The 25,930-nt window shown below is 43.9% G+C and overlaps 1 protein-coding gene across 1 annotated transcript in view; it reads left to right on the top strand.

Moving 5' to 3' along the window:
* The window catches only part of LOC138664937 (fer-1-like protein 4), a 355,430-nt gene that overhangs the window by 238,170 nt on the left and 91,330 nt on the right, over positions 1–25,930 (top strand). The window contains exons 25-29 of the mRNA XM_069751990.1: positions 6,084–6,218; positions 6,806–7,006; positions 21,392–21,505; positions 22,814–22,975; positions 23,287–23,449. Coding sequence (XP_069608091.1) covers positions 6,084–6,218; positions 6,806–7,006; positions 21,392–21,505; positions 22,814–22,975; positions 23,287–23,449 — 775 coding nt within the window. The remainder of the gene's footprint in view (positions 1–6,083; positions 6,219–6,805; positions 7,007–21,391; positions 21,506–22,813; positions 22,976–23,286; positions 23,450–25,930) is intronic.

The following is a 25,930-nucleotide window of genomic DNA, read 5'->3' as shown; positions in this document are numbered from 1 at the left end:
AGGCCTCCACTGACCACACCACTGCTGCCCGTGTACCCCTGGAACCAATTTAAAATTGCCTACAGCCAGCCCAATTTTTTTTATTTTAGGCCTTCGATGCCTGTCTGCGGTCCATTCTTTCAACTACTACTACACTGACCAGGGCACTGCTGCCCGTGTACCCCTGGAACCAACATCAGAAAATATAAAAATAAGTATTTTGCTTACAAAAAAGAAAATACTGGAGAGATATCAAATGCAGACATTTTAACATTAAAAACAAACACACAACTAAAATCTGGTACAGTACTAAAAATGGCCACCAGCTACAATTACCGTATATACTCGAGTATAAGCCGACCCGAGTATAAGCCGACCCCCCTAATTTTGCCACAAAAAACTGGGAAAACTTATTGACTCGAGTATAAGCCTAGGGTGGAAATGCAGCATTTACCGGTGAATTTCAAAAATAAAAATAGATCATTATTTCCCCATAGCTGTGCCATATAGTGTTCTGCACCGTTCATATTTCCCCATAGGTGTGCCCCATATAGTGCTCTGCACCGTTCATTGTGCCCCCTAGCTGTGCCATATACGGTGCTCTGCACCGTTCATTGTGCCCCATAGATGTGCCATATACGGTGCTCTGCACCGTTCACTGTGCCCCATTGCTGTGCCATATACGGTGCTCTGCACCGTTCACTGTGCCCCATTGCTGTGCCATATACGGTGCTCTGCACCGTTCACTGTGCCCCATAGCTGTGCTGTGCCATATACGGTGCTCTGCACCGTTCACTGTGCCCCATAGCTGTGCTGTGCCATATACGGTGCTCTGCACCGTTCACTGTGCCCCATAGCTGCGCTGTGCCATATACGGTGCTCTGCACCGTTCACTGTGCCCCATAGCTGCGCTGTGCCATATACGGTGCTCTGCACCGTTCACTGTGCCCCATAGCTGTGCTGTGCCATATACGGTGCTCTGCACCGTTCACTGTGCCCCATAGCTGTGCTGTGCCATATACGGTGCTCTGCACCGTTCACTGTGCCCCATAGCTGTGCTGTGCCATATACGGTGCTCTGCACCGTTCACTGTGCCCCATAGCTGTGCCATATACGGTGCTCTGCACCGTTCACTGTGCCCCATAGCTGTGCTGTGCCATATACGGTGCTCTGCACCGTTCACTGTGCCCCATTGCTGTGCCATATACGGTGCTCTGCACCGTTCACTGTGCCCCATAGCTGTGCTGTGCCATATACGGTGCTCTGCACCGTTCACTGTGCCCCATAGCTGTGCCATATACGGTGCTCTGCACCGTTCACTGTGCCCCATAGATGTTCCACATAAATTTGTGCCGCCGCTGCCGCAATAAAGAAAAAAAAACACATACTCACCTCCCTTGATTGCAGCTCCCGGCATCTCGTTCCGGCGCCTCCATCTTCCCGGCGTCTCTGCTCTGACTGATCAGGCAGAGGGTGCCGCGCACACTATATGCGTCATCGCGCCCTCTGCCTGAACAGTCAGAGAGCAGAGACGCCGGGAAGATGGAGGCGCCGGCCGGGAAGATGGATCGGCGCCCGGCGGCTGGAACGTGGACAGGTGAATATGCTATACTCACCTAGTCCTGGCGATCCTCGCGCTGTCCCCTCCTGTCTTCGGCGCTGCAGCTTCTTTCTCTATCAGCGGTCACCGGCACCGCTGATTAGAGAAATGAATAAGCGGCTCCGCCCCTATGGGAGGTGGAGCCGCTTATTCATTTCTGTAATGAGCGGTCCCACGTGACCGCTGAAGAGAGGAAGAAACTGCAGCGCCGAAGCCCGTGGGACGGCAGGGACAGCGCGAGGATCGCTGGGACTAGGTAAGTATACCCCAGCGCCCTCAGCCCCTCACCCGCCGACCCCACCACTACCGTGACTCGAGTATAAGCCGAGGGGGGCACTTTCAGCCCAAAAATTTGGGCTGAAAATCTCGGCTTATACTCGAGTATATACGGTACTTTCTCCTGCAAGTAGTTAACTGAAAGGTTTTTTAAATTGAAAACACACATATGGCATCCACCGAGTGTTGTCCTGTCGCGTCTTCTTTATATTATTGCCGAGAAGATGCAAAACAATGAAAATAATAAAATCATTAATTACCAAAATAATAGAGAAAGTCAACACCACATTGCAAATAAACATTCATTCCAAATAAAGAAGCAGGGCGCGTCCGAGGGTGAGTATATACCTAATAAGAATATAATCACCCTCGGACGCGCAATGCTTATTTCCAACAGCCTTCCTTCCTAAGAATCAGCCCTTCCGTGGTGTAGAGAGACGTTGTGTTACACTCCAAGGTGTTCCCCAGGTTGCCTTTCCTGAGCTTCGATCTTCCGGCTCTCGTTTAGTAGTTGTTGGAAACTACGCTGCATTAGGCCTTCAAATTGGGTATGGGGTGTAGAGAGATGGTGTGTTCCACTCCAAGGTGTTCCCCAGGTTGCCTTTCCTGAGCTTCGATCTTCCGGCTCTCGTTTAGTAGTTCTTGGAAACTACACTGCATTAGGCCTTCAAATTGGGTATGGGGTGTAGAGAGAGGGTGTGTTACACTCCAAGGTGTTCCCCAGGTTGCCTTTCCTGAGCTTCGATCTTCATGCTCTCGTTTAGTAGTTGTCGGAAACTACGCTGCATTAGGCCTACAAATTGGGTATGGGGTGTAGAGAGAGGGTTTGTTACACTCCAAGGTGTTCCCCAGGTTGCCTTTCCTGAGCTTCGATCTTCCGGCTCTCGTTTAGTAGTTGTTGGAAACTACGCTGCATTAGGCCTTCAAATTGGGTATGGGGTGTAGCGAGAGGGTGTGTTACACTCCAAGGTGTTCCCCAGGTTGCCTTTCCTGAGCTTCGATCTTCCGGCTCTCGTTTAGTAGTTCTTGGAAACTACACTGCATTAGGCCTTCAAATTGGGTATGGGGTGTAGAGAGAGGGTGTGTTACACTCCAAGGTGTTCCCCAGGTTGCCTTTCCTGAGCTTCGATCTTCCGGCTCTCGTTTAGTAGTTCTTGGAAACTACACTGCATTAGGCCTACAAATTGGGTATGGGGTGGAGAGAGATGGTGTGTTACACTCCAAGGTGTTCCCCAGGTTTCCTTGCCATTGCTTCGGTCTTCCGACTCTCGTTTAGTAGTTGTAGAAAAGTACACTGCATTAGGCCTACAAAATGGGTATGGGGTGGAGAGAGATGGTGTGTTACACTCCAAGGTGTTCCCCAGGTTGCCTTTCCTGATCTTCTATCTTCAGGCTCTCATTAAATTGTGGTTAAATGGAACAACTGCATTTGGCGTACTAGTTGGTTTGGGGCCTACTATCGGTGTCTGCCACTCCTTGCTGTTCTCCTGGTTTCCTGTCCTGAAATTCCATTTTCAGGCTCTCGTTAAGTAGTTGTTAATGTTAGACTGCATTTGGCCTACTAGTTGGGTTGGGGCCTACTATCGGTGTCTGCCACTCCTTGCTGTTCTCCTCCACTGAACAAAGCTGTGCCGCCTGTTTACTACGGTTGCCAATTTTGAACTGCATTTCGACTACTTACTGATTTGGCCCTACTCTCTGTGTCAGCCTCTCATTCCAGTTGTCCTCTACTGCAATGCCCCCTGGTTATTCCTGTGTTACCAATTTTGAACTGCATTTAGCCCACTTTATTCTTTGGGCCTATATCTGTGTTTCCACTTCATCGTGCCCATTGCCCAGCCAGTGATAGATGAGTCTGCTGGTACATTGACCCATAACGCAACATTCCCCGTGCATGCTACACAACAACATTGTGACCCTGCTGAAAGTCAGGTTGCTCTTCCCGCATACCATACCACCTTACACGGGGACAAAGAGGAAGGTGCAGATGAAAGTGCAGGTTCCTTCATCAGGTGGGGGGAGGAATACTAGTTGGCGACGTCACTGGCACAGGGCCTCTCATAGTACGCAAAAGTGTTGCTGCCGGTGGGAGGCGCCCCCGCCGTGCAAACACACCGCTGTACTTTGAGGGGCCCTGTGCCAGTGCCAATGCCAACAAGTGGGCCCCCCCTGCTTGCTCAGGATCACAGCACTTGCAAAGTTGAAATACTTACCTCTCCCTGCTCCACTGCCGTGACGTGGTCCAGATTTCCTGGGCCCACTAATTACTTGAACCAGCCCTACCCCACACAACTTTAGCCAAATGACCCCCAATTTCAAATGCCTTCCAATTATTATAAGGTAAATTACGCTTGACAAGCTTCATTAAGAAGAATGGATGGTTTTGACATTAAAATGGGCACTCTAGGTGTTTTCCTGGCCCCCACTCACTGCCGACTATGCTGCCCCATTGACTTGCATTGGGTTTCGTGTTTCGGTCGATCCCGACTTTACGTCATAATCGGCCGATTTCACTCGACCCGACTTTTGAGATAGTCGGGTTTCGCGAAACCCGGCTCGACTCTAAAAAGGTCAAGGTCGCTCAACTCTACCCAGCACGGCAGGGAGATCCAGGCACAAAATCCAGCAGGGAGATCCAGCAGTATGACCGCTCTGTAGGAATCCTCAGCTAGAGTGAGGACCCCTGCAGAGCGGTCATACACAGGTCAGGCAGGTGAAACAGACAGGTCACAGAGCGGTCATGCTGCTGCTGTGACCTGTCATTGGTGGGATCGGCCATAACATCGATCCCACCAATCAGAGCTTTCCTGGTGACCTGGCTGTGACCTGCCTAGGATCGGAGCTGTTCGCGCCGATCCTAGGCAGGTCACAGCCAGGTCACCTGCAGGGCACAGAGCGGTCACAGAGCGGTGACATCGATCGCGCCAATCGGCTCCTGCAGGCTCTGCTGGGCCTGTACTGTGTCCTATCCTAGGATCGGTGCTATTAGAGCACCGATCCACGCAGGTTCCGGCGATCGCGCCAATCCAGGGTGTTCTTGCCGGTGCCTGGCGTTGCCAGGCACCGGACCTAGGATCGAGTACATCGGTACTCGATCCTAGCCTGTGACCTCATTGTTTCAGCTGCTCCGATTGGCTGAAATAATGAGAATGGCTGTGATTGGCTGTTCAGAATTGAACAGCCAATCACAACGATCGAGAGGGCGGGTGGGCGGCGACAATGCCCTGGATGCCGAGGCCATCTTCCCCCAGGTAAGATGGCGTTGGAATTTTAATGCGATCACCGCGACTTAAGTCGCGGTATCGCATTAAAGGGCATGACGTACTATCCCGTCAAGGGTCAGATAGGCCCAGGGCACCTCGACGGGATAGTATGTCTAAGGTCGCAGAGGGGTTAAGGTAATAATGACCCAGGCAGAGTGTCTTCTTAAAAATTAAAACTGCCCCAACTGCCCCTTAAACAGTAATAATACCGAGTTCCCCTCTTAAAAACTAATAATGTCGGCTTCAGAACTAACAATACCATTAAAAATAATAAAAACAAAGCTTACACTCAACTAATCCTGAATCCCTGTCCTCCGCAGCCTTCATTTCCTCTTCTGACTTGTATAAACAGTGACGTCATTGCACTATCTGCACCGAGACACTAACGTCCTGCAGGCCTCAGATCTAGAGCCAGTGGCCTAAAAGACAGAAAGTGATAGGGCAGGGAGCTCGTGGGTCCCTGCTCTACCAAGGTATTGAACTATTGATGCTGACACAATACAATGTGGCATTGCTGGAGATCTGGGGCACCAGGCAAGAAGTTTGATAAAATTAGCTGTAGTTTTGATTTTTTTTACAACACTAAGATCTTTTGTCCCAAAGGTCTTTGAGCATGCTTTCTAAAGTCATAACAGGTTTGGAAACTATAGTGATCATACAAAAACTCCAACTCCTTCAATCGCATGGCCAGTTTTGTTATCTGTGATCTACAGCATACCATCTAACTAATATCTCATCAAACATCAGGTCACAGCAGATCAGGCCTAGAATAGCAAAGAGTTTACTAAGTAGCATCTTCACTATTGAAGCTTAGTTCTTCTTTAGCGTAGATGCCAAAATAAAAATGACTTTACAAAATCGTTTTTAATGAGAAATCCTCTACAACCCTTCTATTTGTACAGTTTTCTAAGCATTTCTGTATCTACCATTTTAATACTGTCTAGTTAAAAACTAATCTTCTTTAGGTGATTAATGAGACTCTAGCTCCAATGTGGAATGAAATGCTGCTGTATGACAATCTTCTCATGGATGGAAATAGGGAAGACTTGAAGAACGACCCTCCACTTATCATTATTAATATTTATGACCAAGATAAATTTGTAAGTAACATACTTGTATTACTTTTATGTCAGTATTTATGAGAGCTCGAAAGAAAAGCACATTTTTAATGTAGTGTAAACATCCATTGGATCCAATTAAGTAGTGTGGAAATAATTAGTTATGGAATATTAAAACCTTACATGAAGTCATCTTCATCAATTATAAAATTTCCATTGGACTTTTTAAGTCTGCCTTTTCTAATTAATAATAATTAATTATTTTCCCATCATAAAATCTATATAATGTTTCCACTACTTGATATGTCTGTGATATGAAGACACAGCCACACATCATGAGGATGAGATTCTCTAATAGCATCTCCTTGTAGGGAGAGAGGCAAAACATGGGCAATTGTTGTTATTGGTTCTCATTTGATGCCATTGTTAACATTTATTTCATTGCATAGCAATTAATATTTCTATATCGACTTACATGGGAAACGTTTTATATAGAATGTTTTTTTTGTCAAATCAACCATTTATTACTCTATTTCCTTTGTATGTGTTCTTTATGTTTTGTTAATCTGAAATGTTAATTGAAACATTGTAAAAAAAATGAATGTGTATACTGTTTCTATAAATTGTAGGGGCCACCTGACTTTTTGGGTCGAGCCTTTGCTACTCCAACTGTAACACTTTTAGAAGATGAGGACAATGAAGATGACGGTCCAAAATATATCCAACCACCCTTGCAATTCTTTGACATCTATAAGGGTAACATGGCTGGTGGAGAACTCATAGCTGCTTTTGAACTTATAGAACTTGAAAACAGAACATATATGAAAGAGGTATGTATATCATAGTAGTGAAATGATGGTCAGAGAAAGCTTATATTGTTGCTTTTAAACCTTATGCAGTGGGAGTAAACAATACTGTAGGAAACATTCACAATGCGAATTCTACAATATATTCTAGAGTTTTGTGAATATAAATGATTGATGCTTACATACATAGCAAATGTACAAGGTAGCTATAGTGAAACATCATCTTCAGATTTAAGAAAACATATATTGGTATACACATACAGATGTAGTCTTTCGTAAAATGATAAAGACATCCTCAATAATCCGAACCGTCAACTCCAGTCTCCAAGACTTCTTTTGAGCTGCGCCACTTCTCTGGAATGCACTACATAGGACAATTCGATAAATTCCCAATACCCACAGTTTTACACATGCCCTAAAATGTACTTCTTTAGACTGGCTTATCGCCCCATCTCATTTATGTAACTGTTCAAGTTTTGCCCTTCCAAAATTCTCTTCCAAATCCGGTCCCTCGTAACATCTGTTCATACATCCTCCATACACTTAATAGCACTCTGTGTCTGTACTTGTATACATACTGGCTGGTGACTGGTTCATGCAGCGCTATTGAATACCCTATTTATTATAATAATGACTGGATCATACAATACTAGCCCTTTTTACCATTTACCTTTCATGTCTCCCCCATCTTCTCATAGACTGTAAGCCTGTGAGGCTGGGCCCTCACTCCTCTTGGTATGTGAGTTATTCTTATTCTGTAATGTCTTTATTGTCTGTACAAGACCTCTCTAAAATGTAAAATGCTGTGGAATATGTTAGCACTATAGCAATAAAATTATTATTATTATTATTATTATTATTATTATTATTATATCCTGATGCAGAAAAGTGTAACAGAACATCTAACTATACAAACTCAATTGCTGTTGTTGTATTAAATGAGTTTTCCAACAGAGAAAGTACGTTTTCATCAATAGAACTTGTAATAAAAATAAGTTCCATAATTGAATGTGTTAAAAAGAATGTTCCTGTGCTGAGATAATCTTATAAATGTGCTCCTGCTATGAAGTGTGTAATGGCAAGCGAGGACACAAAGGAGAGTATTCAGCCACTACAGCACTGGACCTCAGCTTATTCTTTCTGTGAGGTAAAGCTTTTCCTGCTTTTTTAAAAATATTTTACCTCAGAAAAATAATCAGCTGAGATCCCATGCAGCCGTGTCTGTATACTCTTTTGTTTTCTCCCCTGGCCTGAAGCTTGCTATGTTTAACCCCTTCACGACCGATGATGTATATTTACGTCAACAACCTTCTCCCTGCCTTTGATGCGGGCTCACGCATCGAGCCCGTATCTTTACCCGCACTTGATGGCTGATATATTGGCCGAAACACTGCTATGTATAGAACCAAACACATATTTGGTATTGTTGCATTTAGAAATGTCCAACCTATCAAAATATAAAATAAATTAATCTGATTGGTAAACGGTGTGTTGTGAGAAAAAGAATCAAAAAGCCAGAATTACGTCTTTAGTTGCCACAATAATGCAATAATGGGTGATGAAAACATCTTATCTACCCCAAAATGTTAACAATAAAAACATCAGCTCATCGCTAAAAATAAGGCATCATCCAGCCCCAGATCCGAAAAAGGAAATACTACAGGTCTCGGAAAATGGCAACAAACACAAAACATTTTTTTCATACAAATTTCAGATTTTGTTTTTCACCACTTAAATATCAAAATCTATACAAGTTTGGTATCTGTCAGGCTTAGCACAGTGAACATGGTAAATGAAAATTCCCCCAAAAATTGTGGCATTGAACGTTTTTTTGCAATTTCACCACATTTGCAATTTTTTTCCCACTATCCAGTGCATTATGCGGTAAAATCAATGGTGGCATTCAAATTAAACAACTTGTCCCACAAAAAGCAATCCTTCATATGACCAAATTGATGGAAAATAAAAAGTTATGGCTCTTAGAAGAAGGGGTAAAAACAATGTAAAGGAAAATGCCCAGGGGTAAAAGGGGTTAAACCATTTTTGGTGAGGTAAGCTCACGGTCATCAGGAGCTTATCTACAGCATTCTGAAATGCTGTAGATAAGCCGCCATTGTAACCTGAAAGAGGAGAAAAAGACGTTAGATTATACTCATCCAGGGGCGGTCCCGCTGCGGTCCGGTCCGATGGGCGTCTCAGGTCCGCTCCATGATGTCCTCTTCTGCTCTTCATGCCGCGGCTCCGGCAGAGGAAAGTACTGCAGTGCGCAGGCGCCGGAAAGGTCAGAGAGGCCCAGCGCCTGCGCACTGCAGTACTTTGCTCTGCCCTCAACAGGGCAGACAAAATACGCCTGCACCGGAGCTGCGGCGTGAAGACCAGAAAAGGACTTCATCTGATGAAGATGGGAGGCGCCGGAGCGGACCTGAGACACCCATTTGACCAGACCGCAGCGGGACCGCCCCTGGGTGAGTATAATCTAACCTCTTTTTCTCCTCTTTCAGGTTACACCGGGGGCTTATCTACAGCATTACATAATGCTGTAGATAAGCCACTGATGACGGTGGGCTTACCTCACCATCGATTTTGGGGGTGACAGGTTCCCTTTAAGATTATCTCAGCACAGGAATAATTTTTAACATAACCAAATGTGGAGCTTATTTTTATTCCAAGTACTATTGATTCAAATGTACTTTGTGAGAAAACTCCTAAGTGTTAAAGAGTTAACTTTCTGCATCGTAATATGTTTCTAGTTCTTTAGTTTAAGAAAGGCCACAAATGTATCAGTGGTGTAACGTGAGTGGAGATCAAAAGCACAGTTACATCAATTGACAAATTGTATATGGGGTGCAACTTTTCCCCTCAAACCAACTGTCAAATCTCCAGGAGGATCAACTGTTTTGGGCTCATATGGTGACATTGATCCACAAACAAAGCCTTAGGTCAGAGTGAGCAGCACAGACCCCGGAAGTGATGATGCAGCAGAAATAGACTTCAATTCTTTAAAGATAATGAGTGACCCTTAGCTGATATCAGTATACACCTCGTAAAAAAACTCCACTGTACAGCTTTCTCAAAGCTGTTATTCACTGTCAATCAGCTGGTTAAAGAAACACACACTTTCTTCCCATTCTTCTTTTATCATGTTAAATACAAATTCCAATGTGCACGTTTATTTTCAATATAAATATACAGTAGCTTGAAAAAGTATTCACCCCCTTGGCATTTTCATGTTTTGCTACCTCACAACCTGTTTTTTTTTTTTTTAGGGTTTTCAAATGAATGGGTCTATGCACATGTCAGCATGTTTTGACGGACCATGTGTCCGTGTGCAAAACACGCAGACATGTCCGTTTTTATCCGGACACACTGGCCACAAAACGTGCCACACACATGCACATGGAGAACAGTGTACACTGTCCTCCATGTGCACGGATGGCCGTGGGGGAAGCAGCGCTACTGTAAGCCGCTCTTCCCCTGTGTGTGGTGCTGAAGCCGGCTGTCATCCCTTCTCCCCTGCTCTGCTGGCGAGCAGCGTGAACAGGGGAGAATGAATGAAAGAAAAATCCGACGTGGGGTCCCCCCTATGTTTTCAACCAACCCGTCTAAACTCACAGGTGCAGGCTGCTATTCTCAGGCTGGTAAGAGGCCATGGATATGGGCCCCCCAGCCTAAAAACAGCAGCCTGCAGCTGCCCAGAAAAAGCGCATCTATTAGATGCGCCAATTCTGAAGCTTTGCCCGGTTCTTCCCACTTGCCCAGTAGCGATAGCAAGTGGGGTAATGAGGGGTTAATGTCACCTTCCTATTGTAAGGTGACATTAAGCCGGCTTATTAATGGAGATGTGTCAATAAGGGCGCAGGCTCAGTAACTAGCGGTGACGTCACTGAGTCTGTGCTCGCTGTTTCTCATTATATGAAGATGGCTACTCTTAGTAAGCACCTGTTCACACGTCTTTTCTGTTTGGATGTGACAGTCAGTCTTTTGATAATTGTGCAGAGTGAATAAGAGCAGCAGGACTGAATAACATAAATGATATCTTGAGATGTATTTATACACAGGAAGAACAGGTGTATAAGCAATCGGGTATCTTGCGGCAGTAACTCAAAAAAATATAAAATTTCTGAGTGGACAGAATAGCAACATCAGAGACAAATGTAATTAGGTACCTTGCTTGCAGAGACCTAGATGCAGACAACACAATACCTTATAGCAGGAATGAAGGTATAACTTGTGGCTTGACAAAACGGAACTTGAAAGCTTAGACGAGATTGTAAATTGATGCTTAACACAGCAGACCTGAGAGACCAATAGCAATGATATGCAGGGCCGCATTTACACATTTCTTCATCCGGGGACAAAGCACACAATTCTGGGTGCCCTGTCCCTTCTCAAAAAGTTTATTAGAGAGACAGATGTCAAGCCCTCGTAAATAAACTTCACAATCACGTGTCTCATCAGATTGAAGTTGTCTGAGAATTGAACGCTTCTCATCATGCTCACATACTTTATCAGAAATGTCGAGAGCTTTTTCCTCATATAAATCAAATTGTTCTCACACTTCCTTCAATCCACTAGTTCTATCAATCAGTTCTTGCAATTCTACTAGTGATTGGAGAACTTCGGCAACTTCCAAAACAGCAAATTCCACATTTTGCACATACTTGTTCACTTTGTGTAACCTGAGCATCACCGTTCCCTCTCATTGTGCCAGTAACAATGTTTAAAGTCTTTGCAGCTTGATGAGTGTACCGCTAGCTTCTGCTCGAGTTCCTGATTTTTGGGTTTCGTCAATTTTGAGATATTTTAGAGCATCTATGATTACAGTAGACATTTAGACATCAAGTGATATGAATCACATGGAATCGCTATTGTAACACCAAATCTGTAATTTTCCTTTAACATGTGGTTTACACTGAATGAGAAATAGCAAATTCTTTTTTGACAGTCACTGACCAACACAGTGCAAACTGTAGAGATGGGCGATGTAAATGTACTGCTCAATTTATTTAATGTATATGGATGTAAATTTAAAAAACAGTATTTTATATGGCCTTTTCAAAATAACACAGAAACAATTTGAAAATATTTGGTTGATATTTCTTCTGTACATATACCCCTTTGACTGCTGTACCCTAGGTTATGGCCTAGATTGGCCTACAGGAATTGCCAAGAAAGTAATTAGACAGCTGACTGGAGCATAGTCTAGTGGAATCTGAGGCAACTCCTGCAAAAACAATTTTTCTGAAGGTGGTATATTTCCTGAAAACTCAAGCAACTAGAAGCTGCCTGCCTGAGTCAGTCTTAAAAGGCCTTGGATGATGACGTCAGAAGTGTTTGTTTGAGTTATCATAGTAACGTGTGGCGGACTGGTATTGAGGAAACCAGCCATAAATGAAGGAAGAAAAGCTTTTCGATGGAGCCTATACAGATGAGCAATGACAGCGCAGGTGGAGAGGCACACTGTAGCTGCTTTGTCATCTCAGTCGCTGCTGCCAATTTCTAGGCAGAATCCAATAGTCAAGAGGAACTTGTCTTCGGCTGCTGCACTCTTCATCAATGATTATCCCAAGTGTTAACAACCCACGCTATGTCCCTCACTGTACAGGATAATCATTAGATAAGCCAGACAGCATGATACATAGATATATATAAAATGTATATTTGCGCTAAAACGTCAGTATAAAAATATAAATAAAGATATAACACCATATAGACCAAGTGTTAATTAGGTGCATTCGCATATGGCATACCTTAGTCCTTATGTGCTGTATGTAGATGTGTGTCCCCTTGTGGTGAAAGGTCCTGTAGATAATGTCCGTAGATGCTAATATATAAATGCTGGTGAGTGCCAAAAAATGGCTGATGGAAAAACTAAATAGCAGGTGCCAATATTTCGGGGGTCGCCGTCCCAGCCGGTGACAGGCGTACCTCCCCGCAGAAGACTGGGCAGAATGTGCCGTGCACAGGCACAAAAAGCTCTATCAAAAGAATAGAGCCGGCAAGGTGCAGAGCGGCTGCAGGACCTTGCGTGACATCACTACCACGTGATGAATCACGTGACCGGATACGGAACGCACACCAGACCAAATTCCAACGCGTTTCGGAATCGCTGATTCCTTCTTCAGGGATGGTAAGGTGTGCGATGTGTGCGTCCTATGTAGAGCGCCGGGTCATGCATTATTAACTCTTTGATTGAAAGCAAAAAGCTCCACTTCACTATTGAGGCCGTGTGTTATGGCTGGCAATCAGGCAACACAGCGTGCAGTAATCAGCGCACATACAGAGATCTGGCAATAACCAAAAACAATAGGACGAGCTCTGAGACGTGGAATCTCTGTAGACTGCAGTACCTGATCTATCCTCACACAACTATAAGCAGCAGTGGATTGCGCCTATCACTACCTATGCAACTCGGCACTGCCTGAGGAGCTGACTAGCCTGAAGATAGAAATACAAGCCTGACTTACCTCAGAGAAATACCCCAAAGGAATAGGCAGCCCCCCACATATAATGACTGTTAGCAAGATGAAAAGACAAACGTAGGAATGAAATAGATTCAGCAAAGTGAGGCCCGATATTCTAGACAGAGCGAGGATAGCAAAGAGAACTATGCAGTCTACAAAAAACCCTAAAACGAAAACCACGCAAAGGGGCAAAAAGACCCACCGTGCCGAACCAACAGCACGGCGGTGCACCCCTTTGCTTCTCAGAGCTTCCAGCAAAAGTTAATAGCAAGCTGGACAGAAAAAACAGAAAACAAACTAGAAGCACTTATCTAGCAGAGCAGCAGGCCCAAGGAAAGATGCAGTAGCTCAGATCCAACACTGGAACATTGACAAGGAGCAAGGAAGACAGACTCAGGTGGAGCTAAATAGCAAGGCAGCCAACGAGCTCACCAAAACACCTGAGGGAGGAAGCCCAGAGACTGCAATACCACTTGTGACCACAGAAGTGAACTCAGCCACAGAATTCACAACAGTACCCCCCCCTTGAGGAGGGGTCACCGAACCCTCACCAGAACCCCCAGGCCGACCAGGATGAGCCACATGAAAGGCACGAACAAGATCTGGGGCATGGACATCAGAGGCAAAAACCCAGGAATTATCTTCCTGAGCATAACCCTTCCATTTGACCAGATACTGGAGTTTCCGTCTAGAGACACGAGAATCCAAAATCTTCTCCACAATATACTCCAATTCCCCCTCCACCAAAACAGGGGCAGGAGGCTCCACAGATGGAACCATAGGTGCCACGTATCTCCTCAACAACGACCTATGGAATACATTATGTATGGAAAAGGAGTCTGGGAGGGTCAGACGAAAAGACACCGGATTGAGAATCTCAGAAATCCTATACGGACCAATAAAACGAGGTTTAAATTTAGGAGAGGAAACCTTCATAGGAATATGACGAGAAGATAACCAAACCAGATCCCCAACACGAAGTCGGGGTCCCACACGGCGTCTGCGATTAGCGAAAAGCTGAGCCTTCTCCTGGGACAAGGTCAAATTGTCCACTACCTGAGTCCAGATCTGCTGCAACCTGTCCACTACAGAATCCACACCAGGACAGTCCGAAGACTCAACCTGTCCTGAAGAGAAATGAGGATGGAACCCAGAATTGCAGAAAAATGGAGAGACCAAGGTAGCCGAGCTGGCCCGATTATTAAGGGCGAACTCAGCCAACGGCAAAAATGACACCCAATCATCCTGGTCAGCGGAAACAAAACATCTCAGATATGTTTCCAAGGTCTGATTGGTTCGTTCGGTCTGGCCATTAGTCTGAGGATGGAAGGCCGAGGAGAAAGATAAGTCAATGCCCATCCTACCACAAAAGGCTCGCCAGAACCTCGAGACAAACTGGGAACCTCTGTCAGAAACAATATTCTCAGGAATGCCATGTAAACGAACCACATGCTGGAAGAACAAAGGCACCAAATCAGAGGAGGAAGGCAATTTAACCAAGGGCACCAGATGGACCATTTTAGAAAAGCGATCACAGACCACCCAAATGACCGACATTTTTTGAGAAACGGGAAGGTCAGAAATGAAATCCATCGAAATATGTGTCCAAGGCCTCTTCGGGACCGGCAAGGGCAAAAGCAACCCACTGGCACGTGAACAGCAGGGCTTAGCCCTAGCACAAATTCCACATGACTGCACAAAAGCACGCACATCCCGTGACAGAGATGGCCACCAGAAGGATCTAGCAACCAACTCCCTGGTACCAAAGATTCCTGGATGACCGGCCAGCACCGAACAATGAAGTTCAGAAATAACTTTACTAGTCCACCTATCAGGGACGAACAGTTTCTCGGCCGGACAACGATCAGGTTTATTAGCCTGAAATTTCTGCAACACTCTCCGCAAATCAGGAGAGATGGCAGACACAATGACTCCTTCCTTGAGGATACTCGCCGGCTCAGATAACCCCGGAGAGTCGGGCACAAAACTCCTAGACAGAGCATCCGCCTTCACATTTTTAGAGCCCGGAAGGTATGAAATCACAAAATCAAAACGAGCAAAAAATAACGACCAACGGGCCTGTCTAGGATTCAAGCGCTTGGCAGACTCAAGATAAGTAAGGTTCTTATGATCAGTCAAAACCACCACGCGATGCTTAGCACCCTCAAGCCAATGACGCCACTCCTCGAATGCCCACTTCATGGCCAGCAACTCTCGGTTGCCCACATCATAATTACGCTCAGCAGCAGAAAATTTCCTGGAAAAGAAAGCACATGGTTTGAACACTGAGCAACCAGAACCTCTCTGTGACAAAACCGCCCCTGCACCAATCTCAGAAGCATCAACCTCGACCTGGAACGGAAGAGAAACATCAGGTTGACACAACACAGGGGCACAGCAAAATCGACGCTTCAACTCCTGAAAAGCTTCCACGGCAGCAGAAGACCAATTAACCAAATCAGCACCCTTCTTGGTCAAATCGGTCAATGGTCTGGCAATGCTAGAAAAATTACAGATGAAGCGACGATAAAAATTAGCAAAGCCCAGGAATTTCTGCAGACTTTTTAGAGATGTCGGCTGAGTCCAATCCTGGATGGCCTGAACCTTAACCGGATCCATCTCGATAGTAGAAGGGGAAAAGATGAACCCCAAAAATGAAACTTTCTGCACACCAAAGAGACACTTTGATCCCTTCACGAACAAGGAATTAGCACGCAGTACCTGGAAAACCATTCTGACTTGCTTCACATGAGACTCCCAATCATCTGAGAAGATCAAAATGTCATCCAAGTAAACAATCAAGAATTTATCCAGATACTCACGGAAAATGTCATGCATAAAAGACTGAAAAACAGATGGAGCATTGGCAAGTCCGAACGGCATCACCAGATACTCAAAATGACCCTCGGGCGTATTAAATGCCGTTTTCCATTCATCTCCCTGCCTGATTCTCACCAGATTATACGCACCACGAAGATCAATCTTAGTAAACCAACTAGCCCCCTTAATCCGAGCAAACAAGTCAGAAATCAATGGCAAGGGATACTGAAACTTAACAGTGATCTTATTAAGAAGGCGGTAATCAATACACGGTCTTAGCGAACCATCCTTCTTGGCTACAAAAAAGAACCCTGCTCCCAATGGTGACGACGATGGGCGAATATGTCCCTTCTCCAGGGACTCCTTCACATAACTGCGCATAGCGGTGTGTTCAGGTACGGACAAATTAAATGAACGACCCTTAGGGAATTTACTACCAGGAATCAAATCGATAGCACAATCACAATTCCTATGCGGAGGTAGGGCATCAGACTTGGACTCTTCAGATACATCCTGAAAGTCCGACAAGAACTCTGGGATGTCAGAAGGAATGGATGACGAAATAGACAAAAATGGAACATCACCATGTACTCCCTGACAACCCCAGCTGGTTACCGACATAGAGTTCCAATCCAATACTGGATTATGGGTTTGTAGCCATGGCAACCCCAACACGACCACATCATGCAAATTATGCAGTACCAGAAAGCGAATAACTTCCTGATGTGCAGGAGCCATGCACATGGTCAGCTGGGCCCAGTACTGAGGCTTATTCTTGGCCAAAGGTGTAGCATCAATTCCTCTCAACGGAATAGGACACCGCAAAGGCTCCAAGAAAAATCCACAACGTTTAGCATAATCCAAATCCATCAGATTCAGGGCAGCGCCTGAATCCACAAACGCCATGACAGAATACGATGACAAAGAGCACATTAAGGTAATGGACAAAAGGAATTTGGACTGTACAGTACCAATAATGGCAGAGCTATCGAACCGCCTAGTGCGTTTAGGACAATTAGAAATAGCATGAGTAGAATCACCACAATAGAAACACAGTCTGTTCAGACGTCTGTGTTCTTGCCGTTCTACTTTAGTCATAGTCCTGTCGCACTGCATAGGCTCAGGTTTACTCTCAGACAATACCGCCAGATGGTGCACAGATTTACGCTCGCGCAAGCGACGACCGATCTGAATGGCCAAGGACATAGACTCATTCAAACCAGCAGGCATAGGAAATCCCACCATTACATCCTTAAGAGCTTCAGAGAGACCCTTTCTGAACAAAGCCGCTAGTGCAGATTCATTCCACAGAGTGAGTACTGACCACTTCCTAAATTTCTGACAATATACTTCTACATCATCCTGACCCTGGCATAAAGCCAGCAGATTTTTCTCAGCCTGATCCACTGAATTAGGCTCATCGTAAAGCAATCCCAGCGCCTGGAAAAATGCATCAACACTACTCAATGCAGGGTCTCCTGGCGCAAGAGAAAACGCCCAGTCCTGTGGGTCGCCGCGCAGAAAAGAAATAATAATCAAAACCTGTTGAATAGGATTACCAGAAGAATGAGGTTTCAAGGCCAAAAATAGCCTACAATTATTTCTGAAGCTCAGGAACCTAGTTCTGTCACCAAAAAACAAATCAGGAATCGGAATTCTTGGTTCTAGCATCGATTTCTGATCAATAGTATCTTGAATCCTTTGTACATTTACAACGAGATTATCCATTGAGGAGCACAGAGCCTGAATATCCATGTCCACAGCTGTGTCCTGAAGCACTCTAATGTCTAGGGGAAAAAAAAGACTGAAGACAGAGCTAAGAAAAAAAAATGATGTCAGGATTTCTTTTTTCCCTCTATTGGGAATCATTGGTGCGGGCTCCTTGTACTGTTATGGCTGGCAATCAGGCAACACAGCGTGCAGTAATCAGCGCACATACAGAGATCTGGCAATAACCAAAAACAATAGGACGAGCTCTGAGACGTGGAATCTCTGTAGACTGCAGTACCTGATCTATCCTCACACAATTATAAGCAGCAGTGGATTGCGCCTATCACTACCTATGCAACTCGGCACTGCCTGAGGAGCTGACTAGCCTGAAGATAGAAATACAAGCCTGACTTACCTCAGAGAAATACCCCAAAGGAATAGGCAGCCCCCCACATATAATGACTGTTAGCAAGATGAAAAGACAAACGTAGGAATGAAATAGATTCAGCAAAGTGAGGCCCGATATTCTAGACAGAGCGAGGATAGCAAAGAGAACTATGCAGTCTACAAAAAACCCTAAAACGAAAACCACGCAAAGGGGCAAAAAGACCCACCGTGCCGAACTAACAGCACGGCGGTGCACCCCTTTGCTTCTCAGAGCTTCCAGCAAAAGTTAATAGCAAGCTGGACAGAAAAAACAGAAAACAAACTAGAAGCACTTATCTAGCAGAGCAGCAGGCCCAAGGAAAGATGCAGTAGCTCAGATCCAACACTGGAACATTGACAAGGAGCAAGGAAGACAGACTCAGGTGGAGCTAAATAGCAAGGCAGCCAACGAGCTCACCAAAACACCTGAGGGAGGAAGCCCAGAGACTGCAATACCACTTGTGACCACAGAAGTGAACTCAGCCACAGAATTCACAACAGCCGTGTGGTACTAAAGTGTTCATCTGAAAAATGCATTTTGTTTCAGCCCTGGACATCTGATGAATGAAATTGCCACCACGTCCATCTCTTTTAACGATTTTTAATCCCGTGACCTTAATATCCTTCACTGAACTCCCATGATGTGTCATAAAATGCATGGATAGGGGGTGTCCAGTAAACTTGTTGGTAATATTCCTTAAATGTTCCCCAATTCTAACATGCATAGCTCTTATAGTGCGGCCTATATAAAGTTTTCCGCAGGCGCAGGTTATTCCATAAATAATTCCCTTGGTGGAACACGTAATAATGTCCTGAATGTCCATAGTAACTGATTTATTAGAATTGGATGTTTGTTTCTTTATGTTCAGTTTCTTACATGGTACACATTTTTTGCAAGGGAAGAAGCCATTGGGGCAATTTAACGGTGCAAAGTTGTACCTATTTTTCACCATGCCACTTGTGGGGGCTATTATATTACCCAGATTGTTCGCCTTTTTATAAATAAATCTGGGACGTGCAGACAGGAGATCACCAATTACTTTATCCTCCCTTAAGATGTTCCAATGCCTGTTCACAATTTTATGTAAAAGTTTGCTGTTCGGATTGTACTGTGTAATGATTGGGATCTTGCCAATTTCCCATTCTTCATGGATATTTTTGGTTTTGTCCCTCTGGATCAATAATTCTGCACATGAGCACTTCCCAACCTGTTCTCTAGTTTCTAATAGGGTTTGCTTATTATATCCTTTTGCTACAAACCTTTCTACTAACATGTCGGACTCCAAGTCATAATCCTGTTTCCTTGAGCAGTTCCTATGTGCTCTTATAAATTGGCTCCTGGGGACATTTAATAGCCAACTTGGAAGGTGGCAGCTGTCCAAAGCAAAGCAATAGTCAAGAGGAACTTGTCTTCGGCTGCTGCACTCTTCATCAATGATTATCCCAAGTGTTAACAACCCACGCTGTGTCCCTCACTCTACAGGATATTCATTAGATAAGCCAGACAGCATGATATATAGGTAAAGAGACTATAAAGCCCCCGTCACACTTAGCGACGCTGCAGCGATGCCGACAACGATCCGGATCGCTGCAGCGTCGCTGTTTGGTCGCTGGAGAGCTGTCACACAGACAGCTCTCTCCAGCGACCAACGATCAGGGGAAAGACTTCGGCATCGTTGAAACTGTCTTCAACGATGCCGAAGTCCCCGGGTAACCAGGGTAAACATCGGGTTACTAAGCGCAGGGACGCGCTTAGTAACCCGATGTTTACCCTGGTTACCATCGTTAAAGTAAAAAAACAAACGCTACATACTTACCTACCGCTGTCTGTCCTCGGCGCTGTGCTTCCTGCACTGACTGTGAGCACAGCGGCCGGAAAGCAGAGCGGTGACGTCACCGCTCTGCTTTCCGGCTGCCTGGTGCTCAGAGCCAGAGCAGAGAAGCACAGCGCCAGGGACAGACAGCGGTAGGTAAGTATGTAGCGTTTGTTTTTTTACTTTAACGATGGTAACCAGGGTAAACATCGGGTTACTAAGCGCGGCCCTGCGCTTAGTAACCCGATGTTTACCCTGGTTACCAGCGAAGACATCGCTGAATCGGCGTCACACACGCTGATTCAGCGATGTCAGCGGGGCCTCAACGATCAAAAAATGGCCCAGGCCATTCCGACACGACCAGCGATCTCACAGCAGGGGCCTGATCGCTGCTACGTGTCACACATAGCGAGATCGCTACTGAGATCGCTGTTGCGTCACAAAACTTGTGACTCAGCAGCGATCTCGCTAGCGATCTCGCTAGCGATCTCGCTATGTGTGACGGGGCCTTAACAGAACTCGTGAGATGTCATTTCAAAAAAACTTTAACACAAAAGCAATATAAGTAGTCAAATTGTATTGTGTGCTTCTCGTTTTGTAGCATTGCTCTACAGATTTAAGAATGTCCTGTGCTTCATAATGTATTATTAGAATTAAGCATAATGCATATTATACATATTGATTAAATGTTATATATATAACTTATTTACATTACTTACCATAAGTTAAAAATATTTTTTGTTTTTGAGGGGCATATATTCTGTATTTTTGGATAAGCAATAATTTGTTGACATTGAATTATCAAGATAATAGATCATAATGACAGTTAAGAAAGTAATTACATTCTTGAAAAGTTTTTTAACCCATTATCTACCAATGTCCTTTTTTGGGGACGCCTAATATTTAGCTTCTAGCAACTAAGATTTTATAATTTTTATAATTAGGTCCATTTTTTTGTGTTGTGTTTGTAAAGTGAATGTTTTCAAAATAGGAAATCATGTCATTGTCATTTTTAATTGAATATTAGGACTCCCTTTTCTGAAAAATCCGTACTTGTAAAAATTTTAATTTGGCAAGTAATGGGTTAAAAAGGTCTTCTAAATATATTTGCCTGCCCACTTACTTGCCCTATGCAAGTACTACTTAATTTTTTCCCTTTTATTAATTCATTGTAGCCTGCAATACCAAAGTATGCAAAACTAAATGAACCTGAGTTTATGGATGAAACAATGGAGCGTTACATCATTCCAGAAGGAATTCGACCAGTCCTGAAGGAATTCAGAATAGAGGTAAACATTACATTATTACCAATCAATCTGTAAAGCAAACAATGTTTCAAATATAATCAATTTTTGTAATTGTGTTTCTATTCCTAATATACATTTCAACTTTTCTTTCATTGTCTTTTTATAATTCTTTAGCCTAAAATATGGAGACAGTCAAAATGGATGGTGCATAGAAAAATTCCACCATTCATTAAACTTTTTGTCCCTGCACAAACAAAATACTTTCCTCAATATTGAAATTCTAACACCAAGAAGGTAAAGTTGCACTTGGGCATCCAAATCATCAAGATCTCCTGCTGGCAGCTCCTTTTACAATTGCCAACCAATGATTTCCTAGATGTGATTGATGGGAGGCCAATCCAGAGAAGCTGCAGGCCATGGTATGATTAGGCCACACAAGCTTCTATCAGTAGCACAAGGAACATGCTTCCTAGTTTTGTTGACCAAATTAAGGCAATTATTGTATCCAAGACATCAGTGGGACTCATCATTCAAAAGAATAGACCTCTATTCCATCCATTATTGCTCCATTACAGTCTTTGGCCTCCATATGGAGATCATGTGGGCAACACCATGAAGAGGCCTTTACAAAACAACATCACACTGCTACTACTCTCAAGACTATGGTGTGGGATGGCGTAATTTACTGTAGCCAGACCGCTATACTCACCATTCCAGACACATAACAGATTGGCGTTAGATTGATTTCGTAATGGAATCAGTGGTATGACCATTTCTCAAAAATGTCCCAGGAGCCATTTTTCAACACAACAACGGCAGGCCGCAAGTTGCTTGTGCTACTGTAAGCAGCCTAATCATGCTACGATAGCCAGCATGGTCCTTAGAACTTCCTTCTCCTTGAGCACATCTGCTAGGCCATTGGTCAGCAATTGAAAAGTGAGTTGTCAGCAGTGGATCTTGATGATTTGAGTGCCTAAGTACATTTACTATGGCAAATCATTTCTCAGACAACTCTTAATAAACTCATATTCGATTCGAGGCTGAATAAGTGAAGATGTATTGCGTAGCATTAACATGTTTATTGAACCTGTGAATTCCAAACTTTTCCTTCTTGGTAATGCAATTTCAATGTTGAGGAGTGTAATATAAGAAAGCAGCAGTGTTATTAAGGTACTGTATGGCGTGATTATTTCTGCACTGTATGATAGCATTATTTGGTATCCTGTATAGAATGCACTTAGCATGTAGAGTAAGTTAGACCATGGAAACAATAATTGAAGTATAGATTATATGCATGGACATTTTCAACACACTTGTATTTATCGTTTATTTGCATGCTTTTATTTTTAGGTTCTTTTCTGGGGACTGCGAGATTTACGAAGGATAAACTTATTTGAAGTTGAGCAACCTCAGGTGCGGATTGAATGTGCTGGAAAAATAGTGGAATCTGAGGTTATACTGAGCTGCAAAGAATTTCCCAATTTCACTGAACTTGTGAAATGCATCGATGTGGTGAGTAGTACAACATTGCCAGATTGTTTATTCTATTCTCTGTTTTTTTTGCAAGGGCATTGGCCATACATAAAATACCTGAACTGTTCCAATAGTTCATCTATATATATTTTAAGCATATTTAATTGGCCACTGTGTTTGTAAGATAACATGGCGTTTTTTGGATCTCTCAATTAGAACATTGCATATGTGAACTGTGAGTACATTTTTGTACATACTGTATGTACTATAAGTAGAATCACAGAAGTACATTTATGAGGCTGACAAATTGTAACAGAAAAAAATGTGGAATATTATCAATGTAATTACAGCAACTTCCAGAGCAAGTGTATCTCCATCCACCTCTGAGTATCTTTGTGGTTGAAAAACGAGCATTTGGCCGCTCTGTTATGGTTGGATCTGCAGTGGTGTCTCATCTTATGAAGTTTGCACCAAAGGAATTGGAAGAGAAGAGTGAAGAAACAGAAGATAAGAGTAAGAATTACATTACAGTGAAAATCTAAAAATGTAGCCCTTTGCTATTTTTAATGTATTTGTCTTCACAACCATCTATACAGTGCAGTCACAAAAATTCAACCCAAACTACGGTAAGTTTATTAACAAAATTTACAAACAATATAAATACCTCAACATAACTAACACAATAAGTTGTTTCTTCAAATTCAACACAAAATTCCATTTTTAATCACTATTTATGCAATCTTGGTATGTAGCTAAACCCCAGTTTCTGGCAGTGTTGTTGAGGTGTCTTAGGCTACTTTCACACTAGCGTCGGAATCTCCCCGTCGCAATGCGTCGGGGAGAGATTCCGACGCTAGCGTTTTACGTACTGTACAATGGAGGCAGCGGATGCATTTCTCTGGCGCATCCGCTGCCCCATTGTAAGGTGCGGGGAGGTGGGGGCGGAGTTCCGGCCGCGCATGCGCGGTCGGAAAAAGCGGTCCGTCAGGAGCAAAAAACATTACATGTAGCGTTTTTTGCTCCCGACGGTCCGCAAAAGCACGACGCATCCGTCGCAAATGCGTCGTCAATGCAAGTCTATGGGGAAAAAATGCATCCTGCAAGCACTTTTGCAGGATGCGTTTTTTCTGCAAAACGACGCATTGTGACGGATTGCAGAAAACGCTAGTGTGAAAGTAGCCTTAGTCTATCTCTTTTCAGCAATTGCACTCATTTCATTTTCCCTCAGGAATGTGTGCTACAAACTTCTTAAAATCCCACTAAAGATTTTCTATGGGATTCAAGACAACTGTGAAGGCTACTCCAAAATATTCCTGCATTCCTTCTGAAAACAAGTCTTGGTGGATTTTGAGGTGTTTTGGGGAAAATTATCATGTTGTAAGGTTCAATGATGTCCAAGCTTCAGCTTCTTCACATAAGCATGATGTTTTCTCCAAGGATTTCCTGATACTTTACTGAATCTATCTCTTCAGACACTGCAGGTTTACAGTGTAAGAGAAAGAAAAGCCGCCACACTGCCATGCTTTACTTTAGGCAGGCTGTTCTTTTCAGTATATGCTGCATTCTTACTTCTCCAGACATACCACTGACCCATAGGCCTGAAAAGTTTACATTTTGTACATTGGTCCACATAACAGATTCCCAAAACATCTGTGATTTATTTATTTGGATAAACATACTAGTTCCAATTTTCTTGGGTTTTTGGATAAGTAGAGGTGTTTGGTATGCAAACTGAAACTTCACTCTCTGCTGTGACTGAAGCTTGCTTCAGGTCTTTTCCTGTGACTTCAGTGTTTTTGACCATCTCCTCAGGAATCTGGTGGCAGCCGGTGATTACTTCTGTAGAAGGACGTAGATCTGGGGATTTATTATGATGGAATATAGGCTGAACTGGATGGACAAATGTCTTTTTCGGCCTTACTAACTATGTTACTTTGTTACTTACTCTTTCTACCTCTTCTAGGTAGTATAGCCAGTGTTCTTTTAACTTTGATCTTATGAACTATGCTTCCAGCTGTATCTCTAGGAACATGCAATGCCTTTACTATCATTTCCTAGCTCTTTCTTTGTGGAAAACAATGTTCTAATCTCCTAACTTTGTGGAGCGCTTTTGAACTAGACATATGCCTAAAGGCCCTGTCACACTTAGCGACGCTAAAGCGTTCCCGACAACGATACGACCTGTCAGGGATCGTTGCTGCGTCGCTATGTGGTCGCTGGTGAGATGTCAAACTGTGAGATCTCCCCAACGACGCAGCAGCGATGCGGCGACCTGTAGCGACCTGTACAACGATGTCACATGGCAGCTATTTCATGACGATTAACAGACCTCAATGAGGGACGTCCTGTCATGAGGTCGTTGGTAAGGTGTCAAACACAGCAATGTGTGCTACCCAGCGGGACCTCAACGATCAAAAAAAGGTCCAGGCCATTCCGACACGACCAGCGATCTCACAGCAGGGGCCTGGTCGCTGCTACGTGTCACACATAGCGAGATCGCTACTGAGGTCGCTGTTGCGTCACAAAACTTGTGACTCAGCAGCGATCTCGCTAGCGATCTCGCTTTGTGTGACGGGGGCTTAACATGTAATCAATCATCACAGTTAACAAACCTCTAGCCAGGCCAGGTATTTGATGTATTTTATATCAGGCACACCTTATGCAACTAATACAAATCTTGATTATGATACAACATCTTATTTGCAAATGGGTGCTCTTATGTATTATCATTTACAGCACAAAGGGGAATATACTAAAAAATATAATGTCAGAGGGTTATCGCAACAGAGAGGAGCCAGAAGATCGCAGCATCCGATTGCTCCTACTCCTGCACTGAAAATAAGCACTTCACCTTCCTTTTAAAAGGTGTTTATTTCTTTTGGCAGAACAGGGGTTAATCGGCCAAGTTGGAAGCTCTAGGAGTCTGAGCTCTCAGCTGAGCTCAGTTAGCCACTCTTATCCCCTATATAATCTGCATCTTGATTCAAACACATG

Source organism: Ranitomeya imitator, chromosome 2 (genome assembly GCF_032444005.1).
Source record: "Ranitomeya imitator isolate aRanImi1 chromosome 2, aRanImi1.pri, whole genome shotgun sequence".
Classification (NCBI taxonomy): domain Eukaryota; kingdom Metazoa; phylum Chordata; class Amphibia; order Anura; family Dendrobatidae; genus Ranitomeya; species Ranitomeya imitator.
The sequence above is the reverse complement of the archived record's forward strand: the minus strand, read 5'-3'. Positions and strand labels throughout refer to the sequence as shown.